This window comes from Pyrus communis, chromosome 10 (genome assembly GCF_963583255.1).
Source record: "Pyrus communis chromosome 10, drPyrComm1.1, whole genome shotgun sequence".
NCBI classification, from domain to species: domain Eukaryota; kingdom Viridiplantae; phylum Streptophyta; class Magnoliopsida; order Rosales; family Rosaceae; genus Pyrus; species Pyrus communis.
Genome location: NC_084812.1, coordinates 2,656,092 through 2,678,435, shown reverse-complemented (window position 1 = coordinate 2,678,435; position 22,344 = coordinate 2,656,092). Strand labels below are relative to the sequence as shown.

The window sequence follows — 22,344 nt, the reverse complement described above, 5'->3', positions numbered from 1 at the left end:
GCCCTTTTAGGCCCAACAGTTTTACTGCCCAAATGGCATATATACCCCTCAAAACTATCAATAATTTCACTAACGGCACGTAGTTTTACCAAACCATGTGTTACATGACGTGGAAAATTTCATTAGACGAATCATAATTTGGCATGTGTACATTATTTTTTTTTTCTTTCTAATTTTGCATTAGTAAGCTTTGATTTGCAAGTAAAACCATGAATGATCCCTTACCGGTAAAGTTCTTTTTAAATCTTCTATAATAATACCAACCACGTCAATTGTGTGTAATTTTCACGAAAACATAAGACACCGTTGTATTTTGATCTCACGCGAACTCATGACGATCACATCAGGTGTGATAGCTACGGAGTAGAAGTGGAGGCAAAGGAAGTCTCAATGAAAGACAATTCTTTTTACTCATTAGAACAAAACTTTAGACAAGCAACTAAAATTTGAAAGTTCTTTAACAATGGATTTCTACTAACATAGAAAAAACTGTAAATTACACCAATACCTGCCAACAAGTAATCAAATCACAATGAACAAAATAATTTCTGAAAACCTCTACATCTCCAGCAGTAAACTGTCACGGATCATCGTGACCACATCTAGAGATCGAACGAGAGCTGGAGAAACGAACATTTCAAATCAATCTGAGCTATACCTGCAAAGCTTTCTCTACATGCTTATGATCTCACGACCGTCTTCTTGATTTATTTTTAAATTTACTCCAAACCTGCCTCATTGTGACAAAATCCGAAGGCCAGCTTGTAAATCCTCTAGGGTGATTGTTCCAAGTTCTTCCGTGTCTATACAATCAAAATCGAGCCTAAGGTCCAAACTCTCTCTAGCATTCACTAACATAGTATCCACCAAACCTCCGTTCATCTCCTTACACTGCTTTTCTGTGGTCTCTGTTCCGATCAGATCTGCAACAGTTTCTATACTGCATGAAGAGTGTAACTGGAATCCATACAACAAGCTCTCCTCTGTCTGATTATGCATCTTGATATGGAGAATCTTTGCTAGGTCTTCTGAAGTGAAGTCGCTAAAATTGAAAAACTTGGTCACGCGTCGACAGAAACCTTCATTTGAAGCTATCACACGTTTCATTGGTTCGCTGTATCCTGCAAATATGACTACAATTTTTCCACTATCCATGACAGACATGATCTCTTCCAATGCTTCCAAGCCATAGTCTTTATCGTCTGCCTTCTGCATAGGTATTAGTCGATAAGCTTCATCTACAAAAAGAATTCCTCCCTCTGCGTCTTTAATCTGTCAGAACATTACAATTAGGGTGTCACAGTTGAGTACTCATGTCCTGAGTGTGAAAGTAGAACAGAAATAGTTTAAAAAGATCATTGTCTTACCTTCCTCCTGGTTTTGGGTCCAGTATGACCAACAAATTCCCCAACCAGATCAGTCCTCTGTACTTCTGTTACTTTATCAGTAGGTAGAATTCCCACCATATGGAGTAATCTTCCAAGAATTCGAGCTACCATGGTCTTACCTGTTGATAGCAATAACCATATACATCATAATGATAATAAAAAGATGTAACCCAACAAAGCATATTCCTTTGTTTCATTTTACACTTATGAAAATGTTAGTGGTGTATTATGATGTCTTTAAAGAAATAGGTTTCATGGTCTAAACATCACTTACCGGTTCCGGGATTTCCAAGAAAGGCCATATGAGGCGGTCTCCTTACACCAACTTTCAGCCCAAGAGCTTTACGCCTCTCATCCAAAAGCATACCCTTTGCCCATTTCCGTAGTTGTACCTTGAGCTCATGCAAACCAACAATATTTGATAACTCACTTTCAAGTTCATCCATCTTAGCTTTAGTTTCACTGCATGCTTCAATTGCCTTTTTTCTCCTCTGCTCTTCATAGTGCCACTGTAATAGTTCCCGCAGCTTTCCATTTGCACGGCCTTTTGATACATGATGTATAGGAGTCATGCCCTCCTACAATTCAAAGGCAATAGCATTAGCATATACTTTGGTGTTACGCTTGAGTAAATAGAATGTTGCAAGTAAATGAAATGAGGAATACATCGTCCTTAGCACTGCAATCAGCATTGTACTCTAGTAATGTTTTGACAGTTGAGAACTCATCAGCGGTAAGTGAGTACCACACAGCAAGGTGTAATGGGGTCATTCCGTTCTGCATGGAAAGGAGAGACTTTTTAAACATGAGTACACACTGACAATGGTCAGAAATCTAAAACTCAACAGAAACTGACTCGGGAGAAACGAATTACATTTGCTTTGGCTTCGATAAAAGCACCATGGACAAGAAGCAACCGTGCAGCATCACTGCATCCATTCTTTGCTGCCATGTGCAATGGTGTTTCTCCGTACTGCAAAGCTCAACATGTTATTGCCACGCAAATCAAATAAGAAATCTATTAAGCAAATAGACAACAAATTCAGTTCCAAAATTGAGTTTCGAAAATGTAATGCCAAATTCAGATCTGAAAATAAACATTTTACGTACCATGTTCTTGGCTTCCAACTCAACTTCACCCGGCCCTCGCCAATCAAGAAGAAATTTAACTATCTCACCCCTGTTGTAACCAGCAGAAACATGAAGAGGAGTTTGTGCCATCTGCATTTGGGGAAACACAAATATTAATTAGAGGATGAGATAACCTTACTTGAATGTTCACATTCAATGATAATGACACTCTCCTACATAATTATCACCAAAATGATAAAAGAAATGCCCTGCTGGTTTACTAACCGGAACTTCAAAGAAGACCTTCTAATGACATATTCCTTTTTTGAACTACCCTTTCTCTAGTTGGAAAAACTAAGGCTTATGACCCGGCCAAAGAAAAGTATATGCCGTCAAAAACTACATACAGTACAGGATTGGATCTTCAATTTGGCCACGCATACATTCCAGAAATGAAACTCAATTAGCTTAAATTAGTAGCATGATCATCTATCAGTAATGACAACCCTAAAAAGAAACTCTCGTATCCGTCATCATTGAACAGTGAACATTTAGATCCAGCACAATTGCTTCCTCTTCAATCCACCAAAAACATCAAAAGGTACTTAATCCACAACTACATTGCAATTTAAAGGCTACCAAAATACATTTGCCAAGAAAAAGGTCAACGATTCCCTTCCCTTATGCAATGGAAGTCCCAATTTTTTCCCAACAAATTGCACCGACATCCACATACAATTACAAAATCAAGAAAATCTAGTATAGTAAGATTGAAGAACACTAATCTTACATTAGGGTGATTGAGAAACATGATCAAACACTTGAAATTCACAAAATTTTCAAAACCCAAATGGTAAACATTCCTAATGATAAAAATGGCACAAAACCCATCAAACAAAATGCACCCAGGATTGCAAAGACGCCAGCTTTCGACACGAAATCGTATTCTTGACAACCCAATTTCGTGAATTTACAAGATGAGATCTTACAACGGCATTTTTCTCGTTGAGAAGAGATGGGTTTTCCCGAAGCAGCTTCTGAAACCCAATAAGGTCGCCGGACTGAGCGCAGCCGTGGATGGTAGTGGGCTTGGCGGATCTCGACCGTTGATCTGGGCGCCTATGCATCCTTCCCTCTTCTCCCTCCTGTGGACTCGTGGGGTTCTTGCTAGCTCTCTCTCCTCTCACGGACAAAAGAAAGCAGGTTGAAAATGTACTGAGAGAAAGCAGGGGGGAGAGATTTTAGAGGGAAGCCTCCAAGTATGCGCGTTTATTTATTTTTGGCTTTTTACACTTCTAGTACTTTTAAATTCTCAAATTCTAAAGCTTGATTTTTAATTTATTCCTCGATCCTCCTTTTTTTTTTTTAAATCCTCAAATTCTAAAAGAAATCAATTTTATTGGCTAAAACTTTAATTTATGCTTTGTAATTTGGACGAAGTTTCACTTCAATTGTGTAATTTGTGGGAAGAAAAGAATATTTTGTATCAGCCAAATTATAATTTTAGTCTTTTTTCAGTTTGTCTGGCGGTGTATTTTATATTATGATTATCTTTGAATAAATTTTTAAAAATTTTAAAATTTAATTCATTAATTACATCAATTAAAGACAAAAATATATTTCTTAAATTCTTTTTAAACCAAGATGATAAATCTCAAACAAGCATTTGAAAAGATTCATGAGCATTTGAGGTTTAGGTATTGCTAGAGAAGGTAGGAATTTTATCAAATATTTCTAAGGTAACAATTTACCCTTATGTGATTCATGTCAAAACATATGTTCGGAAGATGAGCGTAAATGGGACATACTTTAATATGTGGCTCATCCATATTACTGCACTTAAATTTTTAGCAAAGAAAATGGGTGAACATGATTTATTTTCTTAATTGGTTTTTTTTTTTTTTGGCAAAATGTTTTCTTAATTGGTTAATTAGAGTAATTAATCCATGATTATTAATTCCATTATCATAATCATTGAACAATAAAATAAGACAATACTGTTTTGCCAAAAAATAAAAAACACACAATAATGGTAAATATTATTCTTGAGAACATGTGAGCTCAGCACAAGCTGTCGAGTCGATCACTTCTTTTACTTTTGCGGAAAGTACACGGCTCCTTCCGAAGGGTGTTTTATACTTTAAAATAATATCCGTATTTCGTATATATATTTTTATCTTCTATACGCTTTTGTATTGTTTTCGTCATTTGATTTGGTTCCTTTTCAATTTTCGTTTTCTTTTTATTTTATTAAATCAAAGGACGGTATAATCAAGAATACGTAAGAATGAGAAAATAAAAATACCAACTAAAGACCTTCTTTATACTTTATTGTCAATCACAGTTTAATATGTATACTTAAGAATCGTTTGGAAATGTTTTTAAAATGATTGAAAACACAAAATAATTCAGATATGGGCTATAGGCACGTGATGGGGAGGACAAAGATGATGGTGGTAGTTATGAAGCCTACATAGGCGGACAAATACCCTCATCAGTTGTGCGCTTTTGGTGAAAATGTTTTTAGAGTCAATCTTTAGTAAAAACGCAACTGAATTCTGAAAAAACACTTCAAATGCTCTTGGAATCCCAAAACATTTTCTCTACAAAGTATTTTAATTATTTTTAAAATACTTCTAAACGAGCCCTAATTTTTATGCATTTTGAATGAATTCTACGTACGTATCGAATCGAAGTACGAAGAAGGAAGAGAGAAGGCAATATAATTTTCTAATTTTCTGAATTTGATCGGGCCCACAAAAGATTAGGGCTGAATCGAAGTAAGAAAGTTTAAATAAGACCGGTTCATGGATTGGCCCAATCCATTATAACTGAAAATGGTTGGGCCTAATCTGTCTTAAAACTTGGGCCCAAATTGATGAGGTGTTAAATTTCCCATGCTAATCCAACGGTCGGCAGTTAACCACTACGCCACTCAATCACAGCCGTGCTTCGCAAGACTGATCTTGGACCTTCCCACCTAACCAACGCAAAAACGACACGATGACACAGACCCAAAACAACACGTGTCACTCAATCACTAGTAGATGAGGTTTCCCTAACGTGTGGTCATCACGGACCTCCTTGTCCGCACGCTGCCACTCTCCTCCTCCCAAATCTCCCGCGAAAATATCTTCCTTAGCAACCAGATAATTTCCGTCACCCACAAAAAAAAAAAAAAAAAAAAAAATCAAATTTTGATTTAAATATAATTATTTAACGTAACTTTTTCCATTAGTCTTTCTGACAAGAAAAAAGAAAAATGATTTTTTGACCGAAAATTCTGTTGCGCTCACGAAATATTGGAGCCACTTTTGGATGTGCTTACAGTCACTGTGTTATTTTGTCTGCAATGGCCATGGTTGCGAGGTTTCACGCATGCCCACAGAGCTTGGAGCACTTCAACGTCAAGGACCACCGCGGAACCCGCCCTGCGGTGGTAATCGGGTCGGGTTTTCGGCGTTCCGGGGGTCTGCTGGCCGCGGGGAGACATGGGTTTTGCTTGAAACCGTGCAGGTCGTTTAGGGGGGAGGATAACGGGGGGGATGCGGAGGAGGGAGAGGCAGAAAGTGGGAGAAAGCGTGGGAATTTGAAGAAGGGAGGTGGGATTTTGAAATCTTTGAAATCTTCGGTTTGGGGTGGTTTTGGTTGGGGGTTTAGAGATGGGGATGAACACAGGAAGGCTGTGGCCAAGTTGGAGGAGATCTGTCAATCTGTGAGTAATGTTTTTACTGGTTTTTGTTTTCGTTTAATCATTTTTGAGTTAAATAATTGTGTTTTGTTTAGTTGGAGCATGTGTTTGTTTATTGGTTGTTTGGTTGCAGAGAAAATCCAAGCAAAGAAAAGTTTGACTGCGATTCTAATTGACTACACTTGGATTTTAAAGTCCATTAAAAAGTCCATTCAAAGTCCTTTAAATCTTGAAGTTTGAAACTTCCACTGATTTGGGTGGGAAAACTATTGAGGTTTTAAATTTTGAAACTTGAAGCTTTCATAAACTTGTTTTTTGGGTTGTTTGGGTGCTGAGAAAATCCAAGGAGGAAACTGATAATTTTTTTTGGTAATGATTGTTCTGTTAGTTTGGTTATTCAACTTCTTATGAACGAATGAAAAGAGAAATGAAGTTAAGAGCTCAAGATTTATCGTTCTCACTAAAATTTAGGGAAAGCAAGAACTGTACTAAGAAGTTTAAGCCTTAAGATTTCGTCCTTTTTCCACTAAAATTAATGAAAAACATCTTTCAAGTGATTAGGGACTGTTTAAGGTTGTCTTGTTTATCAGGCTTTTGACATGTCACATGCTTCTAGGTATCTTTCATATTTAACCTTTTCTCTGTCTCTAAAAATAGGCTGCTGTTCAAATCGGAAGATATATTGTGACCATGATGAGCACAGGAGTTATACTAGCAATTGGGTTTCAGTTGTCAGGTTAGAAAGCATGTTACTATTTAGTTTCATATTATCTGTCCGAAATGTAATGTTCCATATGTAGACCTCTAATTTATTGGAAGTTTTGTGAAGGTGGAGACGCTGATTTGAATGAGCTAGTTTGGTATAGCTGGCTTGGTGGAATTATTATCGGAACTATGGTTGGAGCTAACATGGTTTTAGAGGATCACTGTCGAGCTGGTCCACGAAATGTTGTCATCAGTGGAAGGTAGAAACTCTCTCTTGCTTTCTCTTCCACTTAATTAAGCAGTCTATCTGTCTCAACATTTTATGTAATTTGGTTACAACTTAGAGGCCTTATAATCTTCGTATGAGGAGGGGTGATATGGGTGGAGGAGGCTTTTCAATTTAGTATTATCATGAAGAAGCATCTCGTATAATATTTTCATATATGATTGCTTTAAGAGTGCATATAACGTGTGTGATTTACATGTTTTTGCATCTTTTCATTGGCTGGTACAGCACAAGGGGACTTGGAAAAGCACTTGCTCGTGAATTTCTTCTTTCTGGAGATCGTGTAGTGGTCGCTTCTCGAAGGTTATTTTTTAGATTATGATATGTATTTGTGTATAAACCTGTCTACAGCTTTATGCCATGGTGCTGCCACCTCAACTGATTACTGAATCTTGTCAAGGCAGCCCTGAGTCTGTACAAGCAACTGTCAAAGAGCTCGAGGAAAACCTAAAGGAAGGTATAAACAGTGCAGGTGGCTTATCCAAGAACCTGAAACATGCAAAAGTGGTTGGCATAGCATGTGATGTTTGTGAACCTGGTGATGTGCAGAAACTGGCAAATTTCGCTGTTAGTGAACTCGGTCATATTGACATTTGGGTAAGCTTTTGAACTATCATGTTGATGCTTATCACTTTGCAACTGGGCGGGGTGTAATTTTAGATATTCACTTGATGTCTGTGGACTTCGTCCATGTATTTTACCAGCTTCAAATTTTTTACCGTCTAATTTGTAACCCCTTTGACAGATAAACAATGCTGGTGCTAATAAAGGATTTAGACCATTGCTTCAGTTTACGGACGAAGACATTAAGCAGGTATGTGCGAAAAAATGGCTCTCTGTTGTTGCTATGTGAAGAGAGTGAAATAAACCACTTCAAATTGGTTCACTAATTTAGCTTAAACCTTCCAATTTTATGTCAGATTGTCTCCACAAACCTGGTTGGTTCAATACTCTGCACTCGAGAAGCAATGCATATAATGATGAATCAGCCTAAAGGTGGGCACATATTTAATATGGATGGAGCAGGCTCTGGGGGATCAAGTACCCCTTTGACAGCTGTGTGAGTGCCTTGCCTTGTTCATGGAAAATAGCCTTTCTTTTGTGGGAAGAGGCTGAACTTTCACTTATTTTTTTCACAATTAAGATCTCTGATCGGTGACAATTAAACATTGATACTTATGCTATTTTATATCCTCAACCTTTAGCTATGGATCGACAAAGTGTGGTCTTAGACAACTTCAATCATCACTTTTAAAGGAGTGCAAGCGGTCCAAAGTAGGAGTACACACAGCATCTCCTGGCATGGTTCTTACCGATCTTCTTCTGAGGTACACTTAATGAATTATCATTAGTGATGCATATCTTGTTTCACTTGCACGGATTTTCAATGCTTATTGTTAAACAAGATTGTTCACCTCAAATCTTTCCATGCACCAGCCCATCGTTAATTGAGTTTTCCCCTGCAGATTGTATTGCATGCTGTGTAAAAATGCTTTGATTCATACTGTGTAATTGAGTTTGTCTATGGCTTGTTTGCAGTGGTTCTTCCTTGAAGAATAAACAAATGTTTAACTTCATATGTGAGCTTCCTGAAACAGTAGCTAGAACTTTGGTTCCACGGATGCGAGTTGTAAAAGGAACAGGAAAGGCCATCAATTACTTGACACCTCCTAGGATCTTACTCGCTTTAGTAACTGCATGGCTGCGACGAGGTCGCTGGTTTGATGACCAGGTAACATTTACTTTTGTATGCTTTGTGACAAATGAAGTTCTTCAGTTAATAAGTGCAGCAGGAAAATCATACAGTTATTCAAACCGGTTCTGATATAACTTGCAGGGCAAGGCATTATACGCAGCAGAAGCAGACAGACTTCGGAACTGGGCGGAAAACCGCACCCGTTTTTACTTCACTGATGCAATGGAGATGTACACGGAGAACACATGGGTGTCTGTCTTCTCACTTTCCGTTGTTTGCGCCTTCATAATTCTTTCTAGCACCAGCAGCAACTTACCTGGTACTTGAGATTTTCGTGCACAGTTGAAACCGAAACCACTAGGAATTACCTCAGGCAGATGCTATTTGTGAAGGACCAGACCAGCCACATTGCTCGGGACAACGCATGCAACGGAAGAAAGTCGGGGTACCATTTTTCTACCCTGCGTCGATCGGACACTAATCATTTGTAGAGCATTCGTTGTAGATCATGATAAGCCTATTTGACTGCTGCACAACGTTTACAAATCCGAGCTTTGTGGGGGGTTGTATATGCAAAATCATGTAGAAACTTGAGTAGTTCTTGGTAATATTTGATTCCAATTTGTACATGCTACGGGTAGCAATGCTACAACATGGCGTAAATCGATATGATTCACCATAAAATCAGCAGTGCCATTGTTTCTCTCTTGACTTCTTTCGTACAAGAAAATTTTCAGTGTTGACCGGAATACGGAGTGTTATAAAACATGCCATGTACAATTGGATGAAGGTTTTTTTTTAATCTTTTTCAAATGCCCATGTAATGTAATTGTATAATAACATATAACGTACTGTCGCGTATTTTGGACACATCGAAATTTTTTCTTTTCGTGCGGTATTGTTTGCCGCTTAACGTCTGCTCACCCACGCCAGTTAGGCTAATCTCAACCGCTTAATGCACAAACTCTATACGAGTGATGTTCGAATCTCTTTTACAAACCTGGACTTAATGAAGTTTGTTAAATCCATAAATTATTTAGCTGAAATGGTTATTGAGATTAGTTTAACTTCTCAGTTTGGTTATTAAGATTTGAAATTTATAGAAGTAATCACTGAATTTGGTCATTACATGTTTGAGCATCATTGACCAACTCCTTATCAATGTCGATTCATTTCAATATGAACTGAACAACAATTCAACAAATTCAATTGACTATAATAAAAAGAAGTACGGAACAAAGGCGGATTTTCTGTTGTTTATAGTGTATAGATTGAATAATTTCTATTTTATACATAAACAATCTTTAATTAAAGGGAAATAAATGTAATGTGATAAAACCGGACAAAGTTTAATGTGCATTGCTAATTCTATAAAAAAAAATTACTGTTGCGCCACGGTAATTGCACCTTTCAAAGCTGCTAAAAGAATTGGGAGCATTTTTGCTTCCCCATTTAGTGTGGTGTATGCTTACCATCCTATTTATCACCGTTAAATGAGTTTGAATTTCAAGATTTGTGTAGTGGATAAGCACAAATCTCAAAATTCAAACTCATCTAACGGTGATAAATAGGGTGGTGAGCAAAAATGCACTCAAAAGAATTATCGAAGCGAATTCAAATGGAAGAAAAAAAAATCTGTTGATAAATGAATTCCAATTTGTTGACTATTACTTATCAAATCTTGCTCTATAATCTGGTTTGATCTTGTAGTCCAAATAATTTCGTACCATGATGTTTCCATAATAATAATCATGAATAAAACCAAAATACTTGTACAAAGGCAGGTTTTGATTCTTTTGTAAAAACTATGTTAAATAAAGACTAAAATAACAAAAATACCTCAATTTAATAAACAATTGGCCAAAATAATTTGACAAAAATTAAGGATATTTTTGTCATCTTATTTTTATTTAATAGAGATTTTTCACGAAATAATCAATATGATTGACGGTGAGTTATCCCAATCTCAGGTTAAAAGCCTTATATGAATGACATTAAACAGGGGTAAGACTTTGTTATGTTTTTTAATTGCCAAAAATGGAGAATTATTATATTTATTGGAAATAATAAATAAAGTACATAGCTGGAATGTGCTGACTAATTGCCTTTTTCTCACTTTAGTCAAAATAAAATGAAGGCGAATGTCATGGCACTTATTAGAAGCGGAATAGTATAATGGCATAGCCATGTGAGGCCACAACAATTCGACCTCTCTCTCATTCAAATTTCAACCCCGCCTAATCATTTTTATCTTGTTTGTTTTAGATAAGGAATTGTTATTAGCATTCTAAAATTTCATTCTACACTCTTCACACGTGTATTTTTCTTTCTAATTATATAAAGTTTGAAGTGTCAAATGAGATTTTTAGAATGATAATAACAATTCCGTTTAGATATTGTTTATTAGTAAATAATAGCTTTAATAGATTAGATAACTCATTGTTACAGAGAGGAAAGTCAGTGGGAATTGAATCCGTATGAGGATGTATAGATATAATTGTTTTTTACACTTCGTAAAAGCGTTATTTACTTTTTAGATATTGTTGATATGTGTTCAATTTTTAATTGGTTAGTATTTAATACAGCGCTTGTTCACTTTACAAAATAAATTTATGAATGAAACCGTTTATAATCTCCGGATCCCTTCTCAAAAACTGAACACCTTCCACCAGCTCATCACCATTTTTTGAAGCATTTGCCAGCAGCTTTGCTTCTCTTCCATCTCAATTTTCTTTGTGTCAAATTACTCATGATCATTAAAAATTAAAAGAAATAAGTTTTTTGTTAGGGAAAACCAAGACATGCATGCATATTGTAGGAGCACCTCTTGATGATTAGAAGTTTAAATTATAGTGTGTAATTTTCACACTTTAACAACAATAAAATTTACAATCGACATTTAAGACAAGATGCGTCTATAAGACTCGATTTGTACATGAATAACACTAACATAAAATGATAGTTTTTCAAAGTTATCTAATAATTAACACAAACATGACAACTATAAATGGGTAAATCCAAACACACACAATGCGAGATGACTAACAACACCGTAGTCATGACAACCGATCCAACCCTATGAAAATGACATTGGGGTTTTTACTTCCTTGTTGGAAGCGATTTTAGAGAAAATATGTTTCTGATTCTAAAAGTACTTGAAGTGTTTTTTGCAAGAAGCATCAGTTATGTGCTTTTTGGAATCAGTTATTTCTTTCTTGCATGAATCACTTTAAATGTTTTTTTAGGATTAACTTGTATTTCTATTAAGAGCCGTTTCAAAAACATATCCACAAAATGCTTTTAGATATTTTAAAAGTACTTTCATGCGAGTCCACAATATACTTGTGGCATTTTCTAACACAAATTGTAAGGCATCGTTAGAATTATAGTACAATTTTGACCTGGGTTCTTTTGAACTGAAAGCTTAAAACAAAGACTGGTTTATGATGCACACTATCAAAGACCTAATGGGAAGCTTCCTTCAGGGTTTAGACAAATAGTGGGATATTAATCCTAATTAAAATTAATTAAACATGAAATAATCGCCGGCAAATCCACTAATTATTGCAGACGTTAAAGGATGTGACATTCGACCAAGTGGTGCTGCTCATTTTTAAGGAATTGACTTGAGAGGCGGAGGGCGAAACGTCCACCTCCGCCTGCCCGCAATTTGTGCTGCTACCTCTGCTGCAACGCCACACGCACGAATATCAGACCAGTTCTTCCTGCCACGGTCCATGCATTGATATATATGGACAACTAGGGTTTTGCATGCCACTTGGCATCTCATTTTTCGACCGTTCAAGTTGATTCCATGGTTTGAAATTAATCATAGCATATAGGTTTTCGGATAATAATCTTGTAATGTACAAGAAATGACAGTAGGTGAGTCTTTCAAAATGTACTGAAAATCTACCTGAAATGCAACTCAAAACATACTGAAAACTTATAGTTTAGTACGTAAAACATTTCATCGTATTCACAAAAAGAAATTCGACTCTTAACTTTTTATGTTTTAAGAGATATTTTGCTTGAAACTAATCTAATACGGAAAAATAAATCGCATATGAGGAAGGAGTACATCCGATTCACTATAACCAATGAGAAAGGAGTACATCTGCGTCTGCGAGTTCAACTGTCGACTCTTATAGTATTATAGCAAGAAAAACATATTCTTGAAGAGAATATAAAATGCAGATCAATACTTCAAATTAGAATTCAACTGTTCAAGTTGGCCAGGCCATCCCTCTTTTGTGTAGGAAGCATTGTCAACTTCGTTGAATGTTGGGTTTGGCTGTTGGTGTCCAGCTGGTGTGGCTTTACTTAGAGTAACAGATTCCTCTATATGCCATATATAAAAGAATTAAAATTTCAAATCAGATCAATTAGGATCACCTAATCCTTGACTAATTCACAACTTATTGCCTTCTTTTATGGTATCTGGGCAACGTTATTGATACGGTTAATTTGTACAACTCACTTTCACATTGGTATTCTCTATGCCTTGAGCCATATATAATTCTTTGTAATCTTTGTTAATATATAAAGCGAAAAGAAATTAGAAATATTGCATTATTTCATATTTGCCTTGAATCTTGATTCTATTAAAATAGGTTATGTGCAAAAAGTTGAGGTCATGTCATAAAATTAAGTGACAATATGAAAAGTAATTCAACCTCTTATAAATTTTTGAAAGGTTTTTCCTTTCAACGATGTTAAACTCTTTTACTTTTATATTCTTACACGCCTCCTCATGTGTGAGAAATTTCCAAACCAAACACGCAGACAACACAAATTGGATGACATGGAGCATGTATAACCATTGAGCTTCACACCTGGGACAACTTGCTTTGCTACAATGAAAAAAGTTGAAACATAAATCTTTATATATATATATATATATCAGAAACAATTTCATTGAAACAGCAAGACCATACAAAAGAGATAAGGTACGGAAGCTTAGTCCCAAGATGGACCAACAAAATTTTGGGAGCAAAAGGACCCTAGAAAAGGATAAGAAGACTTGGAGAAGAAACTCTAGTCGCCAAAACCACGGAACCTAATGCCCCTTCACCTCCCTAAGGAGGACAGGGAAGACCATCAATGGATAAGATATGCACAAGAGTGGATGGGGGTCTAGAAATCCAGACTTCCGGACACATCCCTTTTAAATTATGCAAGGCAACCCAAGCAACTGTTGAATTCTAATTAGTAATATGGGAGTAATAGTCAGTCTCTTATAGGCCATTGTAAGGTTTTTCCTTTTACTGATGTTGGATACTTTTACCTTTATATCCTCACACCCCCCAAAATTGCTTCTTTCACCGATACGAGACTCGTTTACCTTCACATATTCATATTATAGACACTCATTTTGGTTACAAAGATATATATTATATGATATTGCAATATTTTTACTTGATGCCATTATTTCACGTACTATATATTATTTAAGGGAACGATATGAGTTTATACTTTAAATTAATCATGTATATCTTGGAGTTTTCGAATAGAAGAACAAAAGAGAATACTGAAATTATAAGTGATTGAGTGTTGATATTATGTTCAAATCCTACTTATCACTTTATACCTATCACCTAATAATCAAAAACCCTAATATGATTAAGATTAATGATACGATACTTTTCACTTTTTGCTTTTCATGATGAATAATAATTATACAGTTTAAGTTCTTAATCATATATTTTGCTGACGTAAACCTAAGATCAACCACTCCCTCTATTTTATTTGCATGCACTAGTTAGTAGTTCCTCCTTGCACAAGATAATTAGGTTAAAAATGATGGAAAGTAACACTTAGCACCTGTGACAAGGGAAGCAGCTGCAAATATCAAAAAGTTCATACCAAACCAGTAGTTTTCTCTCTGAGGCGCATGCATCTCTCTTGTTCCTTTCTCGCTTGGAATTTCAAGACTTCGGACTTCTGTCTGGAAGCTTGTTAAGGCTCGATACGCTAACAGAATCAATCCCACCTTAACAAAATTGCCCTAATATATTATCAGGGGGTGGTGCTACACACACATTTATTTTTACCTCTCAGTGCTCTCACACACCTTCTTCAACTTCTGGCTGTCTCAAATGAATTGAAGAAAATCAAAATACAGAAATTAAAAGTGAGTGTGAACGGAAAAAATGAGTATATAGATAACACCATCATATTTTCAACTACCTTCTCTCTCTTAAAGTAATGAAAGTTTGGTTTGTTGAAACTTATGACATTCCCAAAGAAAAAAGTTCAGTGTGGTAGATAGTTTGTTTGTTGAATCTTAGGATCGGATCCTTTCCCCCATATGACCGCTATCAAATATAAGCTTTTCCTACACTATAGTTGCAAGTCTATTGTTGTGTTTTGGAATTAGGGGAAGCGAAGCTTCTACTTGCCACCCTTCCTATTCCTAGAATTTTTGAGTGTTTCACACGGGGTGAATTTTTCCATCACAAACCTTAATGTTCTCTTGATTTTTTTGAATAAATAGTGTTATTCTTTTAAAAAAAATGAATTGTTATTAACATTTCAAAATTCTTATTTTACATACTAAATTTTATATATTTAAGAAAAATACACTTATGAAGAGTGTAAAATGACTTTTTGAAGTGCCGATAATAGTTTCCAATGAAATGTACAGTACCTCAAAGTTCTATTAAGTCTTGATTCGATTCTTAGTGAAGCAACTAGCTGATATTTGAAAAAGAACAAAAAAGTTCTATACAAATTACGAATTTCATGAATTGAATTACAAAATGGGAACAAATTGCTAAATACCCTACAACCCCAAAATCTAGTATTTAGACACATGTTTTATTTTGGATTATGACATACAAGGTTAGAGATGAAAACTCTCCAAATTGGATAAGAACATCATCACCCTTCCCAATTATATAATACCTTTTTTTCTTTTTTTCATTTTTTCCATATGTGAATAATATCATGGATAATTTCAAGGTGTTCATACTTGGTACAAATGTAATCGAAAATGTTTAACAAACAATTATACAAATATTTAATTGAAAAATATACTCAGACAACCAATTTTTTCTTCTTCAAAAATGGAATTTACACACACAAAATAAATATTGTGGAAATTAATTTGGACCCATAAAACACGAATATCGTGCAAGAACGACTAAGAAAAACGAAAAATAATAATAAAATTAAGAAATAAAAAACAAAAGCCGTCCCATCCTATTTAACCACCAACCAAAACAGAAAGAGTATAATCCCAGCCGAGTAATGGACGGAGAAACGCGCGGGCCAATCGTGTAGGCCCCACTCCTTAAGACCCCACAAGACGAGACTAAGCTCCCCACTCGGTGTCTCTCTCTCTCTCTCTCTCCTCCCAGCTTAGTAACAGCAAAGCACAGACGAAGACGATGATCTCTCTCTCTCTCTTAACCATGTTACTGAGGATTTCTTTTGCTAAATTTATGAAATATTAAATTTTTAAAAAGCAGAAGGAAAAAAAAGCAACAAAAATACCTTCCTTTAATTCCCGCAACCAAAAAAGCAAACGCTATCTGCTGTGTTTGTCTCCCTCCCTCTCTCTCTGCTTTCTCCATTAAAACCATTCTACATTCTCTCTCTCTATTTTTTTAGAGAGAGAAAGTGGAAAAAGATCGAAGCTTTTCACTCGCCGGAGCCAGAAAGGACTATTTCTCAGCTACCCATTTTCTTAAATTTTGCTTTTGATAAGTGCCCATTTCTTTAGATTCGTTTGATTTACACAATGTCGGCTCCGGCGCCGTCGACCAACACAACCTCGCCGCCACCGCCCACAGCTCCGGCGCCTTCTGCGCCTACGCCGCCATCCCCCACCGCACCGCCTCCTTCGACTCCTAGCGCACCGCCACCAGCGACCCCGAGCGCACCACCACCAGCCACTTCGTCGTCACCACCACCGTCGTCGACCACACCCACACCACCATCGACGACTCCACCTCCGGCCTCTTCTGCATCCCCGCCGCCGCCGAAATCAACCACCCCATCTCCTCCTCCGCCGAAATCAACCACCCCGTCTCCTCCGCCGCCGACTTCTTCGGGTTCTACGCCTTCTACCGCCTCAAAGAGTCCTCCGCCTCCGCCAAAATCGTCTTCGTCGCCGTCACCGCCATCTTCAGGCTTGGAGTCGGGGGTTATAATCGGGATTGCCATTGGAGCTGTGGTGATCTTAGTGGTGCTGAGTCTTTGCTGCATTTTTTGCAGTAAGAAGAAGAAAAGGAGAAGAAGAGATGAAGAGTATTATATGCCTCCGCCGCCGCCTCCTGGCCCCAAAGGTATCGACTTTCCTTTCTTTCTTTACATTTTCGATCTGGGTTTCTTTAATTGAGTTTAAATTTGATTTCATTTGGAACGTTTTGATTGCTCTGCATGTAGAATTTAATGGCAACTATATTTTCGGGTTTTTGAAGTTCGATTGAGTGAAAACTAAAAACGAAATGGTTATCAAACGGACATTTAGCGCAGCGGTCTTTGACTAAGATTCTTTGGGATTTTGGATCTGGTCATTGTATTAGAAAATGTTCTTCAGCATTTCTCCCTCCAAGGTTCTCATTGATTTGCATTGTTGTCGATTTTTATCGTTCAATGTCTGAATTCGTGACATCTCCATGTCTGATTTTATGAACTAGTATGAAGTACTGGTGAATCTGGTAAAGCATGATGTGTTCAGGGGTTATGATTGTGCATATTACGTTACTGTATTGTGTTAAGCATCAAGTAGAAACATTTCCAGCCTGTAATACTCTGACTTGAGTTATGAATTTTAGTCTCAAATTTTTTAATATATTGTGTTCTTTTTATCTTTTGTGGTTTGTCTTGTTGTTTTTGTTTCTGTCACTCATTAATTTATTCGAGTTTGAAAGAATGTGTTTCTGAGGAAGTTTAACTTTGGTTGCCGGTGACTCCTCCATGTATTGCATTGAATTATCCAGCTGGAATTGAATACTGATTTCCGCGTGTTTGTTGGTATTTTCCAGTTGACCCATACGGTGGTCCGCCACATCAGTGGCAACAACATGCTCCTCCGCCTGGAAATCATCCAGTCAAAATGATGCCTAAGCCATCTCTGCCACCACCAGTAGCATCACGGCCACCACACTCACCACAATATAAGCCAAATCCGGTGGCACCACCACCACCTTTCACAAACAGCAGTGGAGGTTCTGGTTCCAATTATTCAGGGGGTGATCTACCCTCACCACCACCTCCCCCAGCCTATTCCTTGGGGTTCTCTAAAAGCACATTCACATATGAGGAACTAGCGTTGGCAACTGAAGGCTTCTCGGATTCCAATCTTCTTGGTCAAGGTGGATTTGGATACGTACACAAAGGAGTCCTTCCGAATGGGAAGGAAGTAGCAATTAAGCAGCTGAAAGCTGGAAGTGGGCAAGGGGAGCGTGAATTCCAGGCAGAAGTTGAAATTATTAGCCGTGTGCATCACAGGCATCTTGTTTCACTTGTTGGATATTGCATGACTGGATCTGAGAGACTACTGGTTTATGAGTTTGTTCCCAATAATACTATGGAGTTTCACTTACATGGTAAGTTTGATTTTGCATCACATAATATTGAATTGATGATTAGAAACACCTTTATAATCAAAAGTAAGACAGTGAATTTATAATGTCTTTGTAGTTGATAGACCGTTGCTTGATTGTTTTATGCTGAACTCTCATTAATGTGTCAATAGGATTCAAGTTATGAGTAGATGATATTTATCATTGTGATGTTGGTCCGTACTGCTTACAAGGATCTGATAGAATATACGTATTGCAGGAAAGGGACGACCTACCATGGATTGGTCAACCAGACTAAAAATTGCTTTAGGGTCTGCAAAAGGACTAGCCTATCTTCACGAGGATTGTAAGTTATCCGAGTCTGTGCAGACGCACAAGGCACTTGACAAAGAATTAATTTGAATTGGTCCTTGACATCGGAACTTTAGATTTTACATTTTAATAATCTGTACGTGATATGCAGGTCATCCAAAAATTATTCATCGTGATATTAAAGCCGCTAATATACTTTTGGATTTCAAGTTTGAGGCAAAGGTATGGACTGAATAAACTTCTTATGGCTTTTTCAATATTTACAATTCTTAAAATAAAAGTTAAACTTACTGAATGGCAAGTCGTTGCCTGCCTGAGTTTTGTTCTAGTTGATATAAGGGACCAGCTATTTCTGTGCCCTGTCAATTTGGCGGTTAAGTTAATCTCAGTCAAAATATATTGGGTGTGATCATGTCATGGAGTTTTTAGTTTTCTATATCTGAGATTCACCGTCTTCGGCTCAGGTTGCGGATTTTGGACTTGCCAAGCTTTCATCTGATCTTAATACTCACGTTTCCACCCGAGTGATGGGAACTTTTGGGTAAGAGTTGTGAAACCCACTCCTATCATATTATAATTTCCAATGGACTTAGTTATCTTAATGATTTCAGTTTAAGATTGACCCAAAGTTTGACCATCATTTTATCAAGATTGAGTTCTCGAGATTGTAGTAAACGTTGTTTGGTGTCATGACCGGATTTCATCTTAGTTTAGCTTGTCTAGATCTATCACCACATATTCAAGTTGCCTTGCTAGATGTATATTTACCTATCATTCATGTTCTTACATGCTCGCTACCTTCAGGTATCTGGCTCCGGAATATGCTTCAAGTGGAAAACTCACAGACAAGTCAGATGTTTTCTCCTTTGGGGTTATGCTTTTGGAGTTGATTACTGGACGTCGGCCTGTTGATGCATCTCAAACTTACGTGGAGGATAGTTTGGTTGAATGGGTGAGTAATAAGTCACTGTCTGTGAACAATGTGCATTGCGGTTGGTGTTTTTAGAGAATGATGACTAATGAGCATGTTCTGGCATTGTAGGCAAGGCCTGTGCTAACTCGAGCTTTGGAAGAAAGAAACTTTGATGGACTAGTAGATCCTAAGCTTCAGAATAGTTATGATCCCAACGAGATGGCTCGTATGGTTGCTTGTGCTGCAGCTTGCATACGTCATTCTGCACGGCGTCGACCACGAATGAGTCAGGTAAATTTTCTTCAGTAAGAGCTTAATCTTTCATGTTCCACGAATGAATCTTCTAGATGTCATAGGTGGTAGTTTATCTGTCTCCATTGGACAAGCAAGATTTTCAAGATCTACCAGGGTTCTGTAACGCGTCTTCTGACCATATTTACTCAATACATACAGGTTGTCCGTGCTTTAGAGGGAGATGTGTCTCTGTCCGACCTCAACGAAGGAATCCAGCCTGGACAGAGCAATGTCTACAGTTCTTACGGGAGCTCAGACTATGACTCAAGCCAATACAAAGAGGACATGAAAAAGTTCAGAAAGATGGCATTGGGAAGCCAGGAGTACGGTGCTAGCAGCGAGTATAGCGCGCCTACCAGTGAATACGGTTTGTACCCATCCGGCTCAAGCAGCGGGGAAGGCCAAAGCCGCCAAACCACCCGAGAAATGGAATTGGGAAGGATAAAGAAAAACAATCGCGGTTTTAGCAGTGGAACCTCTTAAACACAGCCAATGCACCAGTTTTTTTCCTGTAAAAATTCCCCCCCGCCCCCCTCCCATATTCTTAACACTTATATCAGATCGGTTTCAAGAACGGCTTGTTTGTGAACCAGTTCGATCTATTTTTTCCCCTCCATTTGACTTATTCGAATTATCGGTTTTTATAGTGTATTTAGCAGTGTTTATACAACAGCTGACAAAGATTGTTATCCAATTCTTTTTATCTATGCTTAATCTCTCTTCTTTCACATGTTTCCAAATATCTAACTATTTCTTAGCATTACAATTCTGCCATGTGTCGAGAGTTGTCCCACTTCGGTGAGTGACAAAGTTTGCTATGTGCTTATATAGTCTTGAGTTACTCCTCATATTACCAATTGGTTTTACGGTGGAACCTCAATTTCATTATGGTATTTGTTCTCGTGCGAAGTCAAACGGCCACACGCGTTCCACGTCACCCAGTTGTTGTCCACGTGTAGACTTGAAAATCCGCCACACGTGCGGCAGGGCATGTTGAGAGTTATCCCACATAGGTGAGGGACAAAGTTTGGGTTACTTCTCATATTGAGTTATCCCACATCGATGAGGGACAAAATTTGTTATGCGCTTATATGGTCTTGGGTTACTTCTCATATTGAGTTATCCCACATCGGTAAGGGACAAAGTTTGTTATGTGCTTATATGATATTGGGTTACTCCTCATATTGCCAATTGATTTTATGGTGGAACCATGCACAAATTATGTCAAGTTGTGCTGGCTGCCAATTTTTCTTCGGTGTCAATAGAAACTCAATGTCAAAACATGTTTGACTGTTGAATTAGATTCAAGTCCTCAGTCACTCAGTTTTGCTGAATCAAATTCCAGTAATCAAATATGTATCGTTACGTTGAGTGGGTGTAGTTACTCAAGAAAGACAGTTTTGCTGAATCAAATTCAATAGTTAGATGTGTGTCTGATACGTAAGGTGGGTGTAGTTGCTCAAGAAAAATGGGGACCAAGAAAACCTTGGGAATTCGTGCAAGCTTTTGAATGATGGGTTTGGTTTGCTGAATGGCATTAAAAGCCAAGTCAATTTAACCTGAAACCCTAACCCTTAACTCTAGTGGAATCTCGTAGCCCACATGTGGAATACAAGGAATTGAATCCGTTCCGGATCTTAGTATTTGGAATTTAAGGATCAAATTATCTGGATCGTTGATTGATGTGTAAAAGAAATCAAATCTATTGATTTTATGTAATAAGCCAGAAAAATAAGTTAATGAAGATCGTTCGATTGAATTTATACAATCTAGAGTTTGGGGCGGATCTAATTCTGAATACAAGAAAGGAAAAAACTGATCACCATTCACATGTATAATTAATCTCTGACAAAGTCAAATAAAGTTGTTTTCTGCTGGAGAAGAAAAATGAGGAAGGTTGTCTGCTCTTCTGCTTGGCTTCTCTTTTTTTTATTTATGTTATCACAGTTAAATCAGATTAATATTTTATATTTTTATTAATTTTTATTTTATTATCTTTATAAAAAAAAATCAATATAAATTTGACTGTGATCTATATCCGAAGAAAAATGGCCTCCACCGCCACCCATGCTTGTTCGCTGTGCGTGTGCTGTATTTGCACATGCCTACCTACTTATTTTATACCCTCCCATCTGCCCTACCATTCTGGTGGCGACTGGCTACTGGCTAGGTTGTAGGGAAGGGACCTTCCTAAAGTACATGGAAATGGACAAGGATCGTCTGCTATTCAATTTCCGGTGCCCTTTCGCGCTTTTTTGTTTGTGTAGTCACAGTTAAGTTAATATTTTATATTACTATTTATTTTTATCTTGTTATCTTTATAAAAAAATAATATAAAATCTTAACGTGACTTAACCGTGATCATACAAAACAAGAGGGCACGAAAGTACAGACAATCCTTGTCCCATGGAAATTCACCTAAAAAAATAAACAAAGTACATGAAAATTTTGAATG

General features: G+C 37.2%; 3 protein-coding genes across 3 annotated transcripts; 2 read left to right on the top strand and 1 right to left on the bottom strand.

Annotated features, from left to right (window-relative positions):
- Positions 1 to 383: 383 nt before the first annotated feature.
- LOC137748244 (uncharacterized) lies at positions 384 to 3,713 on the bottom strand. The gene is made up of 7 exons (XM_068488363.1): positions 3,449 to 3,713; positions 2,499 to 2,609; positions 2,263 to 2,361; positions 2,055 to 2,165; positions 1,663 to 1,966; positions 1,368 to 1,507; positions 384 to 1,272 (listed from the first exon to the last, which is right to left on the bottom strand). The coding sequence occupies exons 1-7, from the start codon at positions 3,584 to 3,586 to the stop codon at positions 736 to 738; spliced, it is 1,440 nt and encodes a 479-aa protein (XP_068344464.1). The 5' UTR covers positions 3,587 to 3,713; the 3' UTR covers positions 384 to 735.
- Positions 3,714 to 5,651: 1,938 nt separating this feature from the next.
- Positions 5,652 to 9,540, top strand: LOC137747679 (probable chlorophyll(ide) b reductase NYC1, chloroplastic). The gene is made up of 10 exons (XM_068487835.1): positions 5,652 to 6,174; positions 6,808 to 6,886; positions 6,980 to 7,115; positions 7,370 to 7,444; positions 7,546 to 7,738; positions 7,887 to 7,955; positions 8,062 to 8,201; positions 8,347 to 8,469; positions 8,681 to 8,873; positions 8,979 to 9,540. Exons 1-10 carry the CDS (start codon positions 5,812 to 5,814, stop codon positions 9,162 to 9,164), a joined length of 1,557 nt encoding a protein of 518 aa, XP_068343936.1. The 5' UTR covers positions 5,652 to 5,811; the 3' UTR covers positions 9,165 to 9,540.
- A 6,660-nt stretch (positions 9,541 to 16,200) lies between these two features.
- Positions 16,201 to 20,617, top strand: LOC137747052 (proline-rich receptor-like protein kinase PERK1). The gene is made up of 8 exons (XM_068487055.1): positions 16,201 to 17,128; positions 17,831 to 18,394; positions 18,630 to 18,716; positions 18,834 to 18,904; positions 19,147 to 19,223; positions 19,487 to 19,634; positions 19,725 to 19,886; positions 20,049 to 20,617. Exons 1-8 carry the CDS (start codon positions 16,582 to 16,584, stop codon positions 20,370 to 20,372), a joined length of 1,980 nt encoding a protein of 659 aa, XP_068343156.1. The 5' UTR covers positions 16,201 to 16,581; the 3' UTR covers positions 20,373 to 20,617.
- Positions 20,618 to 22,344: the final 1,727 nt, after the last annotated feature.